At 40.8% G+C, this 15,724-nt stretch overlaps 2 protein-coding genes across 5 annotated transcripts in view; one reads left to right on the top strand and one right to left on the bottom strand.

Moving 5' to 3' along the window:
* Nucleotides 1–464: 464 nt before the first annotated feature.
* Nucleotides 465–13,163, top strand: hdhd2 (haloacid dehalogenase-like hydrolase domain containing 2). Of its 2 annotated transcripts, XM_088355662.1 has the most exons (11): nt 514–538; nt 638–673; nt 1,297–1,400; nt 1,474–1,576; nt 4,335–4,440; nt 4,504–4,588; nt 4,654–4,819; nt 8,410–8,460; nt 8,541–8,604; nt 8,665–8,783; nt 12,712–13,163. In XM_088355662.1, the coding sequence occupies exons 2-10, from the start codon at nt 656–658 to the stop codon at nt 8,766–8,768; spliced, it is 801 nt and encodes a 266-aa protein (XP_088211788.1). In that variant the 5' UTR covers nt 514–538; nt 638–655; the 3' UTR covers nt 8,769–8,783; nt 12,712–13,163. The 2 variants fall into 2 exon arrangements, with proteins under 2 accessions (XP_088211789.1, XP_088211788.1); XM_088355663.1 differs by lacking the exon at nt 638–673 and having other exon boundaries at nt 465–538.
* Nucleotides 8,453–15,724, bottom strand: part of katnal2 (katanin p60 subunit A-like 2) — a 17,407-nt gene continuing 10,135 nt past the window's right edge. For 2 of the 3 annotated variants that reach the window (XM_088355659.1, XM_088355660.1), the window contains exons 10-15: nt 15,463–15,526; nt 12,727–13,003; nt 12,401–12,511; nt 11,395–11,557; nt 10,135–10,252; nt 8,453–10,071 (exon numbers count right to left, since the gene is read on the bottom strand). In XM_088355659.1, coding sequence (XP_088211785.1) covers nt 9,932–10,071; nt 10,135–10,252; nt 11,395–11,557; nt 12,401–12,511; nt 12,727–13,003; nt 15,463–15,526 — 873 coding nt within the window. In that variant the 3' untranslated portion in view covers nt 8,453–9,931. The remainder of the gene's footprint in view (nt 10,072–10,134; nt 10,253–11,394; nt 11,558–12,400; nt 12,512–12,726; nt 13,004–15,462; nt 15,527–15,724) is intronic. The other variant, XM_088355661.1, reaches the window with a different exon arrangement.

Below are 15,724 nucleotides of genomic sequence, written 5' to 3'. Positions count from 1 at the left end.
AAAGTTTAAAAAAAACAACTGAATATTCGAGGCTTGTGATCAGGACAAAGTCATCCCAAAAACAAGCATCGAAAAACGTCTCACCACTGTTTTATAGGAAAGGGGTGTGGATTAACATAGGTGAAATTTCCTTGGAAAATAAAAATCCACTGAGATGGATGTAAGGTAGGTACATATTCACTAGAAACCCTGGTTCAGACTGCATCAAACTGAATTTTGCAGGTGGTATGATAAGAGTGTGGGAAGACTTATCAGAACACCACTTAGAAACCTTGACAAATGAACAGATGTGATTATCAATGTAATGATTAAAGAATGAAACTATTATAATTGGAAACTCATACAATTATGATTACATATTCAGTGACACGTTTTAATAATACCTTCAGAATAAAATAAACACGTTTTCGTTTTTTGTCTTGCTTTTTATTCTTTTTTCTAAATTAGGAGAGCGACACCAAACAGCAAATCACATAGACGCTTCCTATAAAAACCAACGAAGAAGACTACCCGGAAGTCAGCTGTTGTGCATCTCAAGGTTCGCTAACTAAACTTTTTAAGCAATTACACTAAAACCTCCAACTATGTGTGTTAATTTGACGCTTTTGTCACATGACTTTGTTTACAATTGTCGAAGAACATCGATAAATGTCGAATGAAGCGCCTGTCGAAGGTAATCAGATTACAAACTGCCTTTCGAATTATGTCATTCCTAACGAACTACAACCAAAAACTACAAACGCATACAAACTAAAGTGTGGAATCAACTTCTCAAAATTTCTGCCCATTATGGAGTCACTATAAACAAACGACTACCTATAAAATAGACGAGAAATCTGTTTCCTACTTAACATGGAATCTGCTTCCAAATACGAATAACAGCATGCTCTATTTAAGTCTCACCACTGATAACTACATTCCCCCAAAAGGCAAGCATGTCTAAATAATAAAAGAGGCTCATCGGAGTCTACTCACAATAAATCGTGACCTCTCCCAAATCTGCATTCTAGGCAGCAAAACACACATTTGAGCGACTGATCGGTTTATAATCCACACATAATCTGATCCACGTTGCCAATTTTGCATGAATTATGACTATAATCTACCAAAAGGAAAGAGCGAGAGATAGTGAAAACTGCCTAAAAATCCCATTTACAGTGCAGGTTATCAGCATTCGACTGGGACGGAATGCCAAGTAGCTTTTATTAAAGAATCCAAAGCACATAGAAATGACCCCATTAAACATGAAGGATTACTGCATTTTTCTCGATTTAAAACACCATGTTTCTACTCTAGGTGACGAGAATGGCAAGAGTTTTAAAAGCCGTACTCATCGACCTGAGTGGCACCCTCCACATAGAAGACGTGGCAGTGCCCGGGGCACGGGATGCCCTTGCTAGGTAAGAGGTTCAGATCAAATAAAGACCTCAAAAGCGATGGGAATTGAAAGGTTTTGGAATGGGACATTGGCAGGTTACGACAAGCTTCGGTTGCCATCAAGTTTGTGACCAACACCACCAAAGAGAGTAGGAAGAAATTGCTGGAAAGGATGCAAAGGCTCAATTTGGATGTCCAGGTAAATATTTGCTAGTATTGGGTTATGGGCTATATAGCAGGGGAGGCGAACAAGTTTGACACAAAGAGCCGACATTTTTAACTGTGAGAGTCAAAGAGCCACAAGTCAAGTCAAATTTATTCATATAGCCCTTAATCACAAAAATGTCTCAAAGGACTGCACAAGATTACAATGATACAATTACCTGATCTTAAACCAACATGCGGGCAAGGAACAACTCAAAACCTCAGCGTGAGGAAAAAGAGAAACCTTGAGAAGGGACCTCACTAGCAATGTTCCCTGTAATTTTCCCCGGGTCTGAGCGTTCACACAAAGTCGGTGAGCAACGCTTGAAACAACAGTGAGCAACGGCAATCCCAAGTGTGGCAACTAAGTCATTATCAAACATGTCCAAAACTTGACATCACGTTAAATTTTGCTGAGTTTCAGGCAATGCAAAAAAAATATTTCACTTTTAAATGAATTGACTAATGTATTATTGCAAAGGTTGTACGGCCTACAAACGTCATTTGTTTTTACAATTCTTTCACAAGATTTTCATTCCTTTTTTTCCTGATATCTTTTGTCACATAATACTAACATTTTGGGGGGCTTATTGAGTCGGTTGCACGATACACAACTGTATTTAATCACATTTTTTTAGTGGAAGTACAGTGTTGGCAACAAGATTGACTTGGCCTAGATGGTAGTGTGCCCGCTTTGAGACTGGGAGGTCGCTGGTTCGCGCCTCGGCCGAGTCATACCTAATTGGTAAAATGGCGGCGCCCTCTGTTGGCTGCGGCTGCATCGGCTCGCTACAACGGGTCAGGTGTATCGACATTTCGTTCTGTGTACATTGTTACATAGAATGACAATACAAAGGAAATTATTATTATTATTATCATAATTGGAAATTATTTGAATGCAACACAAACTTTTTCTTCTTTTTCCCTGTTTTTTTTCAATTTTTTTTAATTCCTTTAAAAAAATCTCATCGTGTTTATTTTTTCCTAGCTGTTACTTTTTTCTTTTTGTTCTCTATTTACTTTGCTTCCTTTGTTTCTTTCTTGGCTTTTTTTCTGAATTTTTCACTTTTTTCTTTTCCTTCATCTTTGTATTTTTTTCTTTTCTGTTCTATTCCCCCTTCCTTTAAGTCATTTTGTGCATAATTTTACATAATATTTGGTCAGTTAGGGATGAAAGAAGCAAAAACAACCTGAAGAGGCGTTTAGGACCCGAAAGAGACGGTTCCTTTTAGTGAGCCGAGCCGAAGAAGCCGGTTCACGAAAAGTACTATACTATATAGATAATTGTTTACAATGAGTTTAGGGTTAGAGGTTTGGGGGTTTGGTTAGGATTTTAGCGATTCGGGGTTTCAAATGACCTAGCAATTGAAGCAAATTTGGAGCATTTCACATCACCAATAGCTCAATGTGTGTGATGCATGCATTACACAGGGTCGTGGTTTTTATCCCTGGTGGAGTCAGTACACATCCTAGGTTTGTTTTAATTCTAGATGTTGGGTTGAGCTAGGTTTAGTGTTAGACCCAAGTTTGAGTTGGTACTAGTGCTAGAGCATTAGGGTGACAGCTAGGGGGTAGGGTTAGAGGGTTAAGCGTTAGAAGGCTGGGGTAAGGGCTAGTCTTAGGGTTACTGCTGGGGATAGGTTTGGGTTAGAGTTAGGTTTAAGTTTAGGGGTGGGAGCTTGGTTTTGGTCAGACCTGGGGTTAGAGTTTGAGCTTGGGTTTATGTTAGATTTAAGGTAAACTAGGGTTTGGAATCAAGGGTTAGGGCTAAGATCAAGGTTTGGCTTAGGGGCTTGTGGTAAGACAGTTATGGATAGAGTTACAGCTAGAGTTAGTTCTAGAGGGTAAGAGGTTTAAGGCTAGGGTTACGACTATGGTTAGAGGGTTAGGGATTTGCTTGATAGAGGGCTATTCGTAGGGGTTAGGGATAGAGGGTTAAGTGTTAGAAGGCTAAGTGTTGGGGTAAGGGCTAGTCTTAGGGTTACTGCTGGGGGATAAGTTTGGGTTGGAGCTAGGTTTAAGGGTGGAGCAAGGTTTAGAGGCGTGAGCTAGAGTTATGGTTTTGGTCAGACCTGGGGTTAGCGTTCGAGCTAGGGTTTGTGTTTGATTTCAGGTAAACAAGGGTTTGTAGTTAAGGGTTGGGGCTTGTGGTTAGACAGTTATGGATAGAGTTACAGCTAGAGTTAGTCCTAGAGGGTTAGAGGTTTAGGGCTAAGATTATGACTATGGTTATAGGGTTAGGGAGTTGCTGATAGAGGGCTATTCGTAGGGGTTTGGGCTATGGGCTAAGCGTTAGAAGGTTAAGTGTTGGTAAGGGCTAGTCTTAGGGTTACTGCTAGGGGATAGGTTTGGGTTGGAGCTAGGTTTAAGGGTGGAGCAAGGTCTAGTGGCGTGAGCTAGAGTTATGGTTTTGGTCAGACCCGGGGTTAGCATTCGAGCTAGGGTTTGTGTTAGATTTAAGGTAAACTAGGATTTGTAGTTGAGGGTTAGGATAGCTTTAGTTCTAGAGGGTTAGAGGCTTAGGGTTAGTGTTATGACTATTGCTAGGACTAAGGTTAGGGGGTTAACCGTAGGGATTAGGGCTAAATTTAGGGTTACTGCTAATATTAGGTTTAGGGTTATTTGGGGAAGGTTATGCTTACAGCTAGGATTAGAGTTTGAAACTTAATCTGCCCTACATAAGATAACTGAAACCAGAAAATCATTTTTTTATAAATATAACTTATTTGAACTATGCAATTTGGGTAACCCAGGAAAAGGAACTCTTCACATCACTGAGTGCTGCGAGGAATCTCCTGGAGAAAACAGAACTAAGACCCTTGCTCCTCGTGGAGGACGACGCCCTGGAAGATTTCAAAGGTACGTTTTCCGAAATACGTTTTCATTTTGCTTCTCTGACGAACGTCACCGTCCCTTTGACAGGAATCGAAACCTCGGAACCCAACGCCGTCGTGGTCGGACTGGCTCCCGAGCGATTTGATTACCGAACCATGAACCAGGCTTTCAGGTGAGTCCACGGACCCGATGAAAGTGGGAAGGCATGAATTCTGATTTTTTTCCTCCGTCCTTCAGATTGATTTTAGACGGCGCTCCTCTCATCGCTATCCATAAGGCTCGTTATTACAAAAGGAAAGACGGTTTGGCCCTGGGACCCGGGCCCTTCGTGACCTGCTTGGAGTTTGCCACGGACTGCAAAGCTACGGTGGTGGGGAAGCCGGAGAAGACCTTTTTCACACAGGTTGTGTTTTTGTACATTGAGGAATTTTCAATTTTTTTTTTTTGAAAAAATGGACTGAATTTTGGTTGTTGCACTCCACTGCATCCGTTTAGCTTATGTCAAAAGATCTGAAGTGAAATATTTGATCCTCCAGTTGTCTTCACGTCAAAATTACCCGGTATACAGTGTTGTAAAAGGCCCAGAATTTTTGTTTTTTATTATTTAACTTTAAATGTTATTACCAGTGTCTGAAACTCATGAGAAAACGTTAGCAGACAGCAGGGCAGACAACTCTGAAAAGTTGCCTGCCCCATTTTTCACAACTTGAAACGCAATAAGACGACTAATCGCAGTGTTAAGGTTTGATAATCAGAATATGTAACAGAACAACACTTTAAAATTAAGTTTATTATAAATCTGCGATTGGTTGGCAACCAGTTCAGGGTGTCCCCTGCCCACTGCCTGGAGATGGCTGGGATGGGCTCCAGCCCCCCCCCCCCGCGACCTTTATGAGGATAAGCGGTACGGCTAATGAGATGAGATGAGATAAATCTACTTATAACATTCATTGCGTGTATATGACATGGCTGTTTTCCATCCGCCATCAGTATATCTGTATTGACTCATTTTCATTCATGCAATGTTTGCGTTGCCTAGTCTGCTACAAGCCACGTGAACTCCTCTTTCTACGATGCTTTTAATGTACGTTTACCTTTTGTAGCGTCATCAATTTTGTTAGCTTCTTTTGAATCTTTCTTCTGGGGCTGAGGTTTTGGCTTGACTCCTAACCACTTATCCATTTTTCTTGTTTTCTCTGTGCGTCTACTTTGGAAATGCACGACCTTATAATGCTCGGGAAAGTTATTCGATGCATTCTTGTGATCGGCTGCTGAGTATGCAAATTACCAAACGAACCGAAATTCCGAAATTTCAAAATCGGAATAAAGCAAACGTTCCATTTGAGAAAAAAAAAAAAAAAAAAAAATCTTGAAAAAGTTGTCGGCCACCCGGCCGGAGATGTTTTCTAAGTTGTATGCCCGATGTAAATGATGCACGCCCCCGGCGTCCAGGCAGGCGTTATTTCAGACACTGTTATTACTTTTCCTAGATTGGTCCCAACAGTAGAAAAATACGACATGTTGTTTGTATTCACATTTATATGTAGGCTGTATGAAAAGTGAAAAGATGGTCATTTAAATGACAATACAAGAGTTAAAGGACTTCTATAACATCTTTTGGAAGAGTCTTATGGACCTTTTGATATGTTTAGGGATTTTTGTTGCTGTTTAGAATGGTTACTACCAATACAAAACTGGTTTTAAAAAATATGTGAAGTATTTATATTTAAACGGAAATATTGCAAGTGCAGCTTATGAGTGAAAATCGAGACTGCATTAGAAAATGGATATTTTATTGGGGTTTGTTTGTATTTTGTCAATTGTATTTATACTTATACTGTACAGATGCTGCCGTACCCACGAACAATCGTTGGTAAGTTGAATTTGTGTTAGGTTCATGTCCCCAACATTTTTAATAAAACGCTCTGAAATAAAAGAAGACATAGAGAATCGGTTATTTAGAATTAGTTACTTTATTAATCATCATTTTGAGAGCCCCGGAGATCAAGCTGTTACGAATCTCCTCCTCGCTCGCTCGCTAGCTGGGCTCTCAAGAAATCTCCAAATCTCCTTTTTATTATGTTTTTTGCCCTGTAATACATGAGTCTCGATTTACTGAGGGGCGGGGATTCTATCTAACAAATCGAGACCGTATTCTAACTTTTGCTACGTAGAGTTAATTAGTCTTCTTTTGAAGGCCTGCTTTCCAGCCGATGATGAAAGGTGACCTCTGTCCTGGGCAAACTCCCTTCCTTCTTCCCAGGCTCTTTGGTGAAGAACAATCTTGAGTTATGGGATGCCAGGTCAGGATGTATCCATTGGTATGTGAGACAAAAGACAGGCTGCACATCAAAAACAACTCATGGCCTTGAAGAGCAGCTTACAGGCTGAGAACTCTTCAAAATGGCTGAGAACACATATAACATATTAAATGTCAACTGTAGGATAAATATAATTATACAATCCTAACAATTTGTTTGTAATTTGCTTCAGTGCTATATTTTGTATGTTTAAGGTTTATGGAAGTATGTTTAAGGCGTGTATAAGTAACCTGTATTGTTTTGTACTAAAAAAATAAACATTTCATAGAATAATATGCTCTATAAAGATAAAGTTGAGTTTAATTTACCTTTGGAAGATGGGCTTCAAGAGGTCCTCCTCCGTGTTAGAGAGTGGTTAAAAGAGTGGTTTCAAAAGAAACGTCTCGCCTGTTCTTTACACTTCACACCAACCATATTGAATGGTTGCACGAGACATTAAACTATACGTGTACTACAGATACAGTACACGTAGTATGTATACACACAAACTAGGAAGTAGAAGCCAGAGTTTTTCTTCAGGGTGGTTGCTGGGTGACCTCTCACAGCGCCACCACGCGGCGGAAAAATGCACTACAGTACTGTCCTGTATTTGTAATAAAGTGCACATAATACAAAATCTAACTTACAGCAATGTACTGGATAATTTGCAACATCCTGAAAAGAAATTTCCGATCTGCCGTTTTTCGTAAGGCGAATGGTCGTAAGTAGGAAAGCGTCTGCATTGTTTTGTTGATTTTTTTGTTTTTTTTTATCATTTTGTAATTTTTAAAAACCAAATCTATTATATTTATCTATATTAGTTGAATTTAGTTGAATATTTTAAATCATTTTAGCAATTTTTAATATTATAATAATATTTTTATTTTAAAATGTTATCATTTACTGAAAATCATATAATTTTATGGATTTTTTACCTGCTTTTTTTTTTTTTTTTACTGTTTTATATCTATATATACGCTCGCCTACTAACGACCATTTGACTTACGTAAAATGGTAGATATAATCATTTTTTGGGATGTGGAAAAATACCCGGACATTGCTGTCAGTTAGATTTTGTATTGTGTGCACCTTTTTCCGAGTACAGGACATTACTGTAGAGCTTCTTTCCGCCACTACGGCGTGTGGCGCTGTGAGGTCACCCAGCATCCACCCGATGAAGAAATCTGCTTTCTCTTCCTCGTTTGCGTGTAACCATTCTATACTGTATCTTCAGCGCTCCAAGAACATTTGAATGGTTTAATATTTTGTGCATCCATTCGATATGGTTGGTGTAAAGTGTTAAGAAGAGGCAAGTTGTTTCTTTTGAAATATAAGTGGAATATGAAAGCTTAATGCGGTTGAGAAAATGGTCGGAAGGCTTTTTTTCGGCTACTTTCTACCACGGAGGCAGACCTCTTGAAGCTCATCTTCCAAAAGTAAGTTAAACTCAACTTTATCTTTATAGAGCATATTATTTTATGAAATGTTTATTTTTCAGTACAAAACAATACAAGTTACTTATTCAAACCTTAAACATACTTATATAAACCTTAAACATCCAAAATATAGCACTAAAGCAACTTACAAACAACTTCAACTTACAAATGATGGTCCGGAACCTAACTCGTTTGTAGGTAGGGCAGTGTCTGTATAATAACCACATCCTGTCAATGCCAAAATACTTCCTTTATAGGCTCTTGACGATTTAGGCTTTCAACCAGATGAAGCTGTCATGATTGGAGATGTAAGTGCACAAGTTTATTTAATCAATTCAATTCTGCCACTCATTTCCCAGGTCCAACTTTAACTTCAATTTTCTCACAGGACGCCAGGGATGACGTAGGAGGCGCACAGAGCACGGGAATGTTGGGAATTCTAGTCCGGACAGGTGAGACAAAACTTTGCTTTACAAGCCTGACGGGAAACTGAGTTCTTGGTTCCTTCACAGGTAAATACAGACCGGGAGACGAAGACAAAATCACACCCCCGCCTCACTTGACTTGCGACACCTTCCCCGATGCTGTTGAGCACATCCTTAAGAACCTTTTATAACGTCACTCGGTTAAGGTGAGGTGTGTTATGATCAATGTTCCCTGTAATTTTACACGGGTCTAAGCGTTCACACAAAGTCGGTGAGCAACGCTTGAAACAACAGTGAGCAACCATAATCCCAAGTGTGGCAAGATGATTAATGAGCAAACATGTCCAAAACTTGACATCACGTTACATTTTGCTGAGTTTCCGTCAATGCAAAATTGTTTTTCTCTTTTGAATGAATTGACTCATGTACGATTGCCTACAAACGTCATTTGTCTTTTACAATTCTTTCACAAGATAACCATTTTTTTAAATTTCCTGATATATTTTGTCGCATAATATTAACATTTTGGGGGGCTTATTGAGTCTGTTGCACGATACACAACTGTATTTGATCACATTTTTTAGTGGAAGTACAATGTTGGCAACAAGATTCACTTGATATCATTGGAAACTATTTGAATGCAACAAACTTTTTCTACTTTTTTTTTAAATTCCTTTAAAAAAAATCTCATTGTTTTCATTTTTTCCGAGCTGTTACTTTTTTCTTTTTGTTCTCTATTTACTTTTTTTTCCTACGTTTGTTGATTTTCTTTTTTTTTCTGGCTTTTTTCTAAAATGTTCCATCTTTTTTTCTCTTCCTTTTGTTTCTTTTTTTTCCTCAGCTTTTCACTACTTTTTCATTTTGGTATTTTTTTTCTTTTTTGTTCTATTCCCCCTTTATTTAAGTCATTTTGTGCATATTTTACATAATATTTGGTCATGTTGGGATTAAAGAAGCAAAATCAACCCGAAGAGCCGTTTAGGACCCGAAAGAGCCGGTTCCTTTTAGTGAAACGAGCCGAAGAAGCCGGTTCTCTACTAACTTTACTCAACTTCGTTCTACTTCGACTCGACTTCAAAATACCGCATTTAGGACACAACGTCAGGGGAATCCGTGTATTTTGACCTTCATGCACTGTAACTTTGACTTAAGTCACTTCTTAATTAGTCATTTTTGAGCGCTGGCTCGATTTTTTTTTTTTTTTTTTCTTTTTTTTTTTTTTTCTTGTGCGCTGAGAATGTGCGAGCAGTGCGCAATTGCGCACGCGCGCACCTTAGAGGGAACACTGGTTATGATCCGGTACTATGCCACGATGAGCAAATGGGAAAAATATCCCCTACAGTTCCAATTCATCTCAGATGGATTTAAAATCTTTCTCCCAATCCATGTGTTTGTCCATCACGCCATTGGCTGAGGGTTTGGTGGACGCCAGGACCTCCAGGAAGTTCTGCGTGGTCACACTTTCCAACTGGAAAGCCGTTGCGCTCGTATCCCCTGCACCAAAAAGGTTTATTACGCGACGTAAACTTCATACCCGATCTCCCCCGACGGACTCACCTTGTCGACTCCCGACATCCTGATTGGATTCCAGGACTTGGAAAATCTTACGGACTTGTCTCATGGCGGCCTCCTTGCACACCAATCGGATGTCTGAGCCGGAGTAGCCCTGCGTCTCCTGAGGAACGAAAGCGGCTTGATTCGAAGTGCGAGAAATGCCAGAGCAATGTTCCCTGTAATTTTCCACAGGTCTAAGCGTTCACACAAAGTCGGTGAGCAACGCTTGAAACAACAGTGAGCAACGGCAATCCCAAGTGTGGCAACTGAGTCATTATCAAACATGTCCAAAAATTGACATCACGTTATATTTTGCGGAGTTTCCGGCAATGCAAAATATTTTTTCACTTTTGAATGAATTGACTAAAGTACTATTGCAAAGGTTGTACGGCCTACAAACGTCATTTGTTTTTACAACAATTCTTTCACAAGATTTTCATTTATTTTTTTCCTGGTATCTTTTGTCGCATAACACTAACATTTTTGGGGGTTTCTTTAGTCTGTTGCACGATACACAACTCTATTTAATTACATTTTTTAGTGGAAGTACAATGTTGGCAACAAGATTCACTTGATATAATTGGAATTATTTGAATGCAACACAAACTTTTTTCTTCTTTTTTCCGTGTTTTCTACTTTTTTTTAAATTCCTTTAAAAAAAAATCTCATTGTGTTTATTTTTTCCTAGCTGTTACTTTTTTCTTTTTGTTCTCTATTTACTTTCTTCCTTTGTTTCTTTCTTTTCTTTTTTTCCGGCTTTTTCTGAATTTTCCTTCTTTTTTCTCTTTTGTTTATTTTTTCTCAGCTTTTCACTACTTTTTCATTTTGGTATTTTTTTTGTTTTTTGTTCTATTTTCTCCCCCTTCCTTTAAGTCATTTTTTGCCCAATTTTACATAATATTTGGTCGTGTAGGGATTAAAGAAGCAAAAACAACCTGAAGAGCCGTTTGGGACGTGAAAGAGCCGGTTCCTTTTAGTGAGCCGAGCCGAAGAAGCCGGTGCTCGACAAACTCTACTAACTTTACTCTACTTCGTTCCACTTCGACTCGACTTCAAAATACCGCATTTAGGACACAACGTCAGGGGACCCCGTGTATTTTTACCTTCATGCACTGTAACTTTGACTTGAGTCGCTTCTTAATTAGTAATTTTGAGCCCTGATTTTTGTGCGCTGGCTAGATTTTCTTGTGCGCTGAGAATGTGCGGGCAGTGCGCGATTGCGCACGCGCGCAGCTTAGAGGGAACACTGTGCCAGAGTCTTACCTCCGCCAGGAGTTCGTAATCCAGCTCGGCTTTGATTTGTAACTCTCCTGTGGAGTTGACGGGAGGCAGCCAGTTGGAGATCATGGTGCGCCGGGCCGAGGCAGTTGGAAGACCCACCAGGATACGCTTTTCTAGTCTTCTTAGCATGCCCTGGTCCAGTTCCCTGACGGAGTCAGTTATGACAAAATGGAGGATCAAGTCGCTTTGAGACGTTTATAGCCGTCAATGGCATCAAAATTGTTGTCATGGTCTGAAATGTTCCCCTTATGTTACCCAGAACATTCAAAAGCAGAAGAACTCTCCATCAGGCTCTTTAGAAGTGTTAGAAAAACCTATTTGAGTACAGTAGACCCCCGTTTTATGGTTTCCCCGTCTTATGTTGTCACTTCTCCCACAATTTATTTCTATTCAGTGTGCTTTATAAAGACCTTGGGAGTCAGTGATATGATACAGTATTTTTTGTAGCGAAAACCTGATCACCATGGAATCGAAGCCTGCGGTGATCAAGAAATATTTTGTTATTTAACGTTTTTGTGTTGTGTACCAGGGGTTCCGAAAGCATGAGCTGATTACCATAACTTTGTATCTCCGGCGGGCAGCACGGCGGCGCAGTGGTTAGCACGTGTGCGGCAAAGTTCCGAGGTCATGAGATCAAACCTCCTGTGTGGAGTTTGCATGTTCTCCCCGTGCTTGTGTGGGTTTCCTCCGGGCACTTCAGTTTCCTCCCACATTACAAAAACATGCATGTTAGGTTAATTGGCCAGTCCAAATTGTCCCTAGGTGTGAATGAACGAGCGAATTGTCTGTCAATGTGGTCTGGCAACCAGTTGAGGGTGTCCCCTGCCAACTGCCCGAAGACAGCTGGAATGGGCTCCAGCACCCCCGCGACCCTACTGAGGATAAGAGGTGCAGATAATGGATGTATCTCCCACTTTATGGTAGTTTCACTTCGCGATCCCCACTTTCCAACAGATTGAGGTCGTATCTCAGGCGTCTTTTGTATTACCAGGGTAGATTGGAGGCGGCCAGGACGAAAACCAGGTCCTCAGATCTCGCCAGTCCGTCCATCTGGACCAACAACTCTGCCTTCAGCCTCCGACTCCCCTCGTGCTCACCTCTAAAAACACACACAAAATACGTTGTAATCCTGCTGCTAAGAACTGAGGCTCTGAAATTGAAATTAAAAAACAAAATGTAATAGTTTTGGGTTGTTTTTTTTTATAAAGGGATGCCACAGGGTTCCATCTTAGGTCCCCTATTTTGTTTGCTAATTTGCTTCAGATAATACTTTTGAACATGCTTTTTTTGTATTCTCAGTTACGCTCAGCTCACACTATGGCGCTTCCTCTCTGGCCCATGATGGACTCCACTTCATCCAAAAAAATGGTAGAGGGGGCGTGGTACCTGGCCAGCTCAAACAGAACCTGCAAATCGGGGAGAAAGAACATGTCGCCGGCGGAAAGAAAAACAACCTGCGGCCGGTGACGTACCCGGACCAGTTTCTCCGAGTCGCCTCTCCACTTGCTGACTAAGCTGGATGGCGAGATGTTGAAGAAGGTGGTCCGGCATTCCGTCGCCACTGCTTTGGCAAGTAGCGTCTTACCTGTACCTGTCACCAGTTTTTTCTTTAAGTTAGGTGTGTTGGAGGAAAGAACCATCCACGCATTTACTAAATAACTAAACGTACGGCTGTAAACTTGGGAGCTTTTAAAGGGATTTAACAGGAAATTAGCCAAGTGTTTAAACCTGAATAAAATGATTAGTACTTATTAAGTCTTGTTTTAGGGTTCTTCCAACACTGGTTACTATAAAAATCTGGTTAAATTGTCTACATACTAAAAGCGGCGCTGCCACGAGCGGCTGCCTTATCCAGCAGCTGCCCTATTGTTTTATTGTCTGCTCCTATCTTCGGTGTTTTTTCTTCCCGTTTTGACAACTTCACTATGGATGACTTCTATCCTATGGACATGGGTTTTAGCGCACGAAAATGGGTTTATTCAAGGAATCAACTCCTTGCCCTGAAGAATTCTCGTGCCGGCGTGATGAAGGGGCCTGTCGTGGAAGAAGAGCCGGAGTTAGCGAAGCGGCTAGCGGCGTTATAAGTCTTCGGTACCATCCGTAATCATGGTTAATGCGAACTCACGACCAAATAAGATCATCGAGTGCTGGTGGAAAACATCGGAGCGCACAGGGAGCGCAGTTGCTGTGTTTTGCGGAAACGTGGCTCGCGTTTAGCATTCCGGACGCTAACGTGTAGCCACCCGGAGCTACCCGGCTTCAACGCTGCTATACAGAGACACGAAAGCCGGGGGGAATCGGAGAGGAGGCGGACTTGCTAACACGAGGTGGTGTATCCCTGGATTTTCACAAAGAAAAGTTTTCCATCTGCCGCAGGGATTTCGAACTTTTGGACTAGCGTGACGTCATCCAATCCGCTACAAGCACTCTAGGGCATCATGTTAATCTGTAAATAAACAACGGGGTAGACTGCTGCAAGTGTGAATTTCCCTACGGGGATGAATAAAGTATCTGTCTATCTATCTATCTACATTTATGACATAGAGCCAGGGTTGGGTAGGGTTACTTTAACTGGATTACTTTCAATTACTTTTGGATTACTCCAATACCAAATATGCTAATAAAAGACAAAAGAAACTAAATAGGAATAAAATGACTACATTTTGTGCAGGCTTGGGGAGTAACGGAATACATGGAACGGCAAAAATGATGTTGGCAAGCTGTTTGGATTTCTTTTCATTTTGTTTCTGTGGCATTTTATGTTCGTTTTGCCGGAGATCAAAGAGATCAAAGCCAGGAGAGAAAGCTTACCATGTTTTGTGAGTCATCATTTGATTCCTATTTAGTTTCTTTTGTCTTTTATTAGCATATTTGGTATTGGAGTCATCCAAAAGTCATTGAAAGTAATCCAGTTAAAGTAACCCTACCCAACCTTGCATAGAGCTGGCGTGTTCGTCAACAACACATAACTAAAGGCAGTCACTGAAAGCCTATGTGTGAAATGCAAGGCCCACACTGCGCTGTAGACATTCTGTAAACAGAACTGGAATTTATCAATAGGATTGGAACTGAATTTAATAAACTATATCAGGTGTTAACTTTAACAGGTGGAAAATGTCTCCTTGCTCACATCTGAGGTGATCATTTCTTCCTCATGCCATGAGGCTCTTTAACTCTACCCTGACATACCTGAATCTTTTGAACAGTTGATCAAATAGCTCTGCATGAGCTTTGAGCATTTGAATCTGGTGTCTGGGAGGCTAGCACCATCCAAGCACTGGTTTTAGAACATCTCTCTTTCGGGCCAGAATCCTAAAACTGGGGGTCTCTGAGTCTGCTCCCAATACTCCTGTTCTCCACCGCCAACACACTTAGATCAAATGCTCTTATCAGAAAGATGTTTAGGAGCCTGGTATCCTTCCTTTGCTTTTAAATCAGACGTGTTGGAGGACGGAGATGTTCCAAAATGGACTGCTGGAGACAAGACTCAGTCACCGTCACCTGATACTGTGTGTATCAGATATTTAAGGCCACGCCCATAGAGGCATGATCTGCTCAAGTTCCTTACCCTGACACACCTGAATCTTTTGAACAATTGAGCAAATAGCTCTGCATGAGCTTTGAGCATTTGAATCTGGTGTCTGGGAGACACTACCACCATCCAAGCACTGGTTTTAAGAGATGTCTCTTTCGGGCCAGAATCCTAAAACTGGGGTCTCCAAGTCTCCTCCAAATACTCCCCGTTCTCCAACTCCAACACACTTAGATCAAATGCTCTTGTAAGAAAGATGTTTAGGAGCCTGGTATCCTTCCTTTGCTTTTAAATCAGACGTGTTGGAGGACGGAGATGTTCCAAAATGGACTGCTGGAGACAAGACTCAGTCACCGTCACCTGATACTGCGTGTATCAGATATTTAAGACCACGCCCATAGAGGCATGATCTGCTCAAGTTCCCTACCCTGACACACCTGAATCATTTGAACAGTTGAGCAAAAATCTCCATGCAAACGCCTTGTAAACCAAGATGTCTTTGTTTTTTGTTTTTTTACCTGGCGGTCCATAAAGCAGCAAGCCTTTCCACGGAGCAAGGATTCCTTTAAAGAGCTGCGGATACTGTAACACAAAATGATGAGGGCGCCATTTTATTTGACAAATTGTCCATGTGCGGCCATGACACTTGTGCCATATTCCTGTGCAGCAAATTTGTGCATTCGTAAAAAATATTAGCACCACCCAAGTGACCTTCTCGCCTCCTGGGATGAATAGTAATGGAGACAGAATGGGACATTATTCAATCAAATAGCAGACGGG

The sequence above is a fragment of the Urocampus carinirostris genome, chromosome 16 (genome assembly GCF_059441175.1).
Source record: "Urocampus carinirostris isolate Australia breed hairy pipefish chromosome 16, RoL_Ucar_1.0, whole genome shotgun sequence".
Taxonomy (NCBI): domain Eukaryota; kingdom Metazoa; phylum Chordata; class Actinopteri; order Syngnathiformes; family Syngnathidae; genus Urocampus; species Urocampus carinirostris.
Note: the sequence above shows the minus strand (reverse complement) of the source record. Positions and strands in the feature narration are given on the sequence as shown.

Excerpts from the sequence above, each read along its gene's own strand:
- hdhd2 (XM_088355662.1), top strand. Across the intron at positions 1,577-4,334 it reads GGCTCAATTTGGATGTCCAG|GAAAAGGAACTCTTCACATC; the intron begins GTAAATATTTGC and ends TGGGTAACCCAG. Across the intron at positions 4,589-4,653 it reads ACCATGAACCAGGCTTTCAG|ATTGATTTTAGACGGCGCTC; the intron begins GTGAGTCCACGG and ends TCCGTCCTTCAG.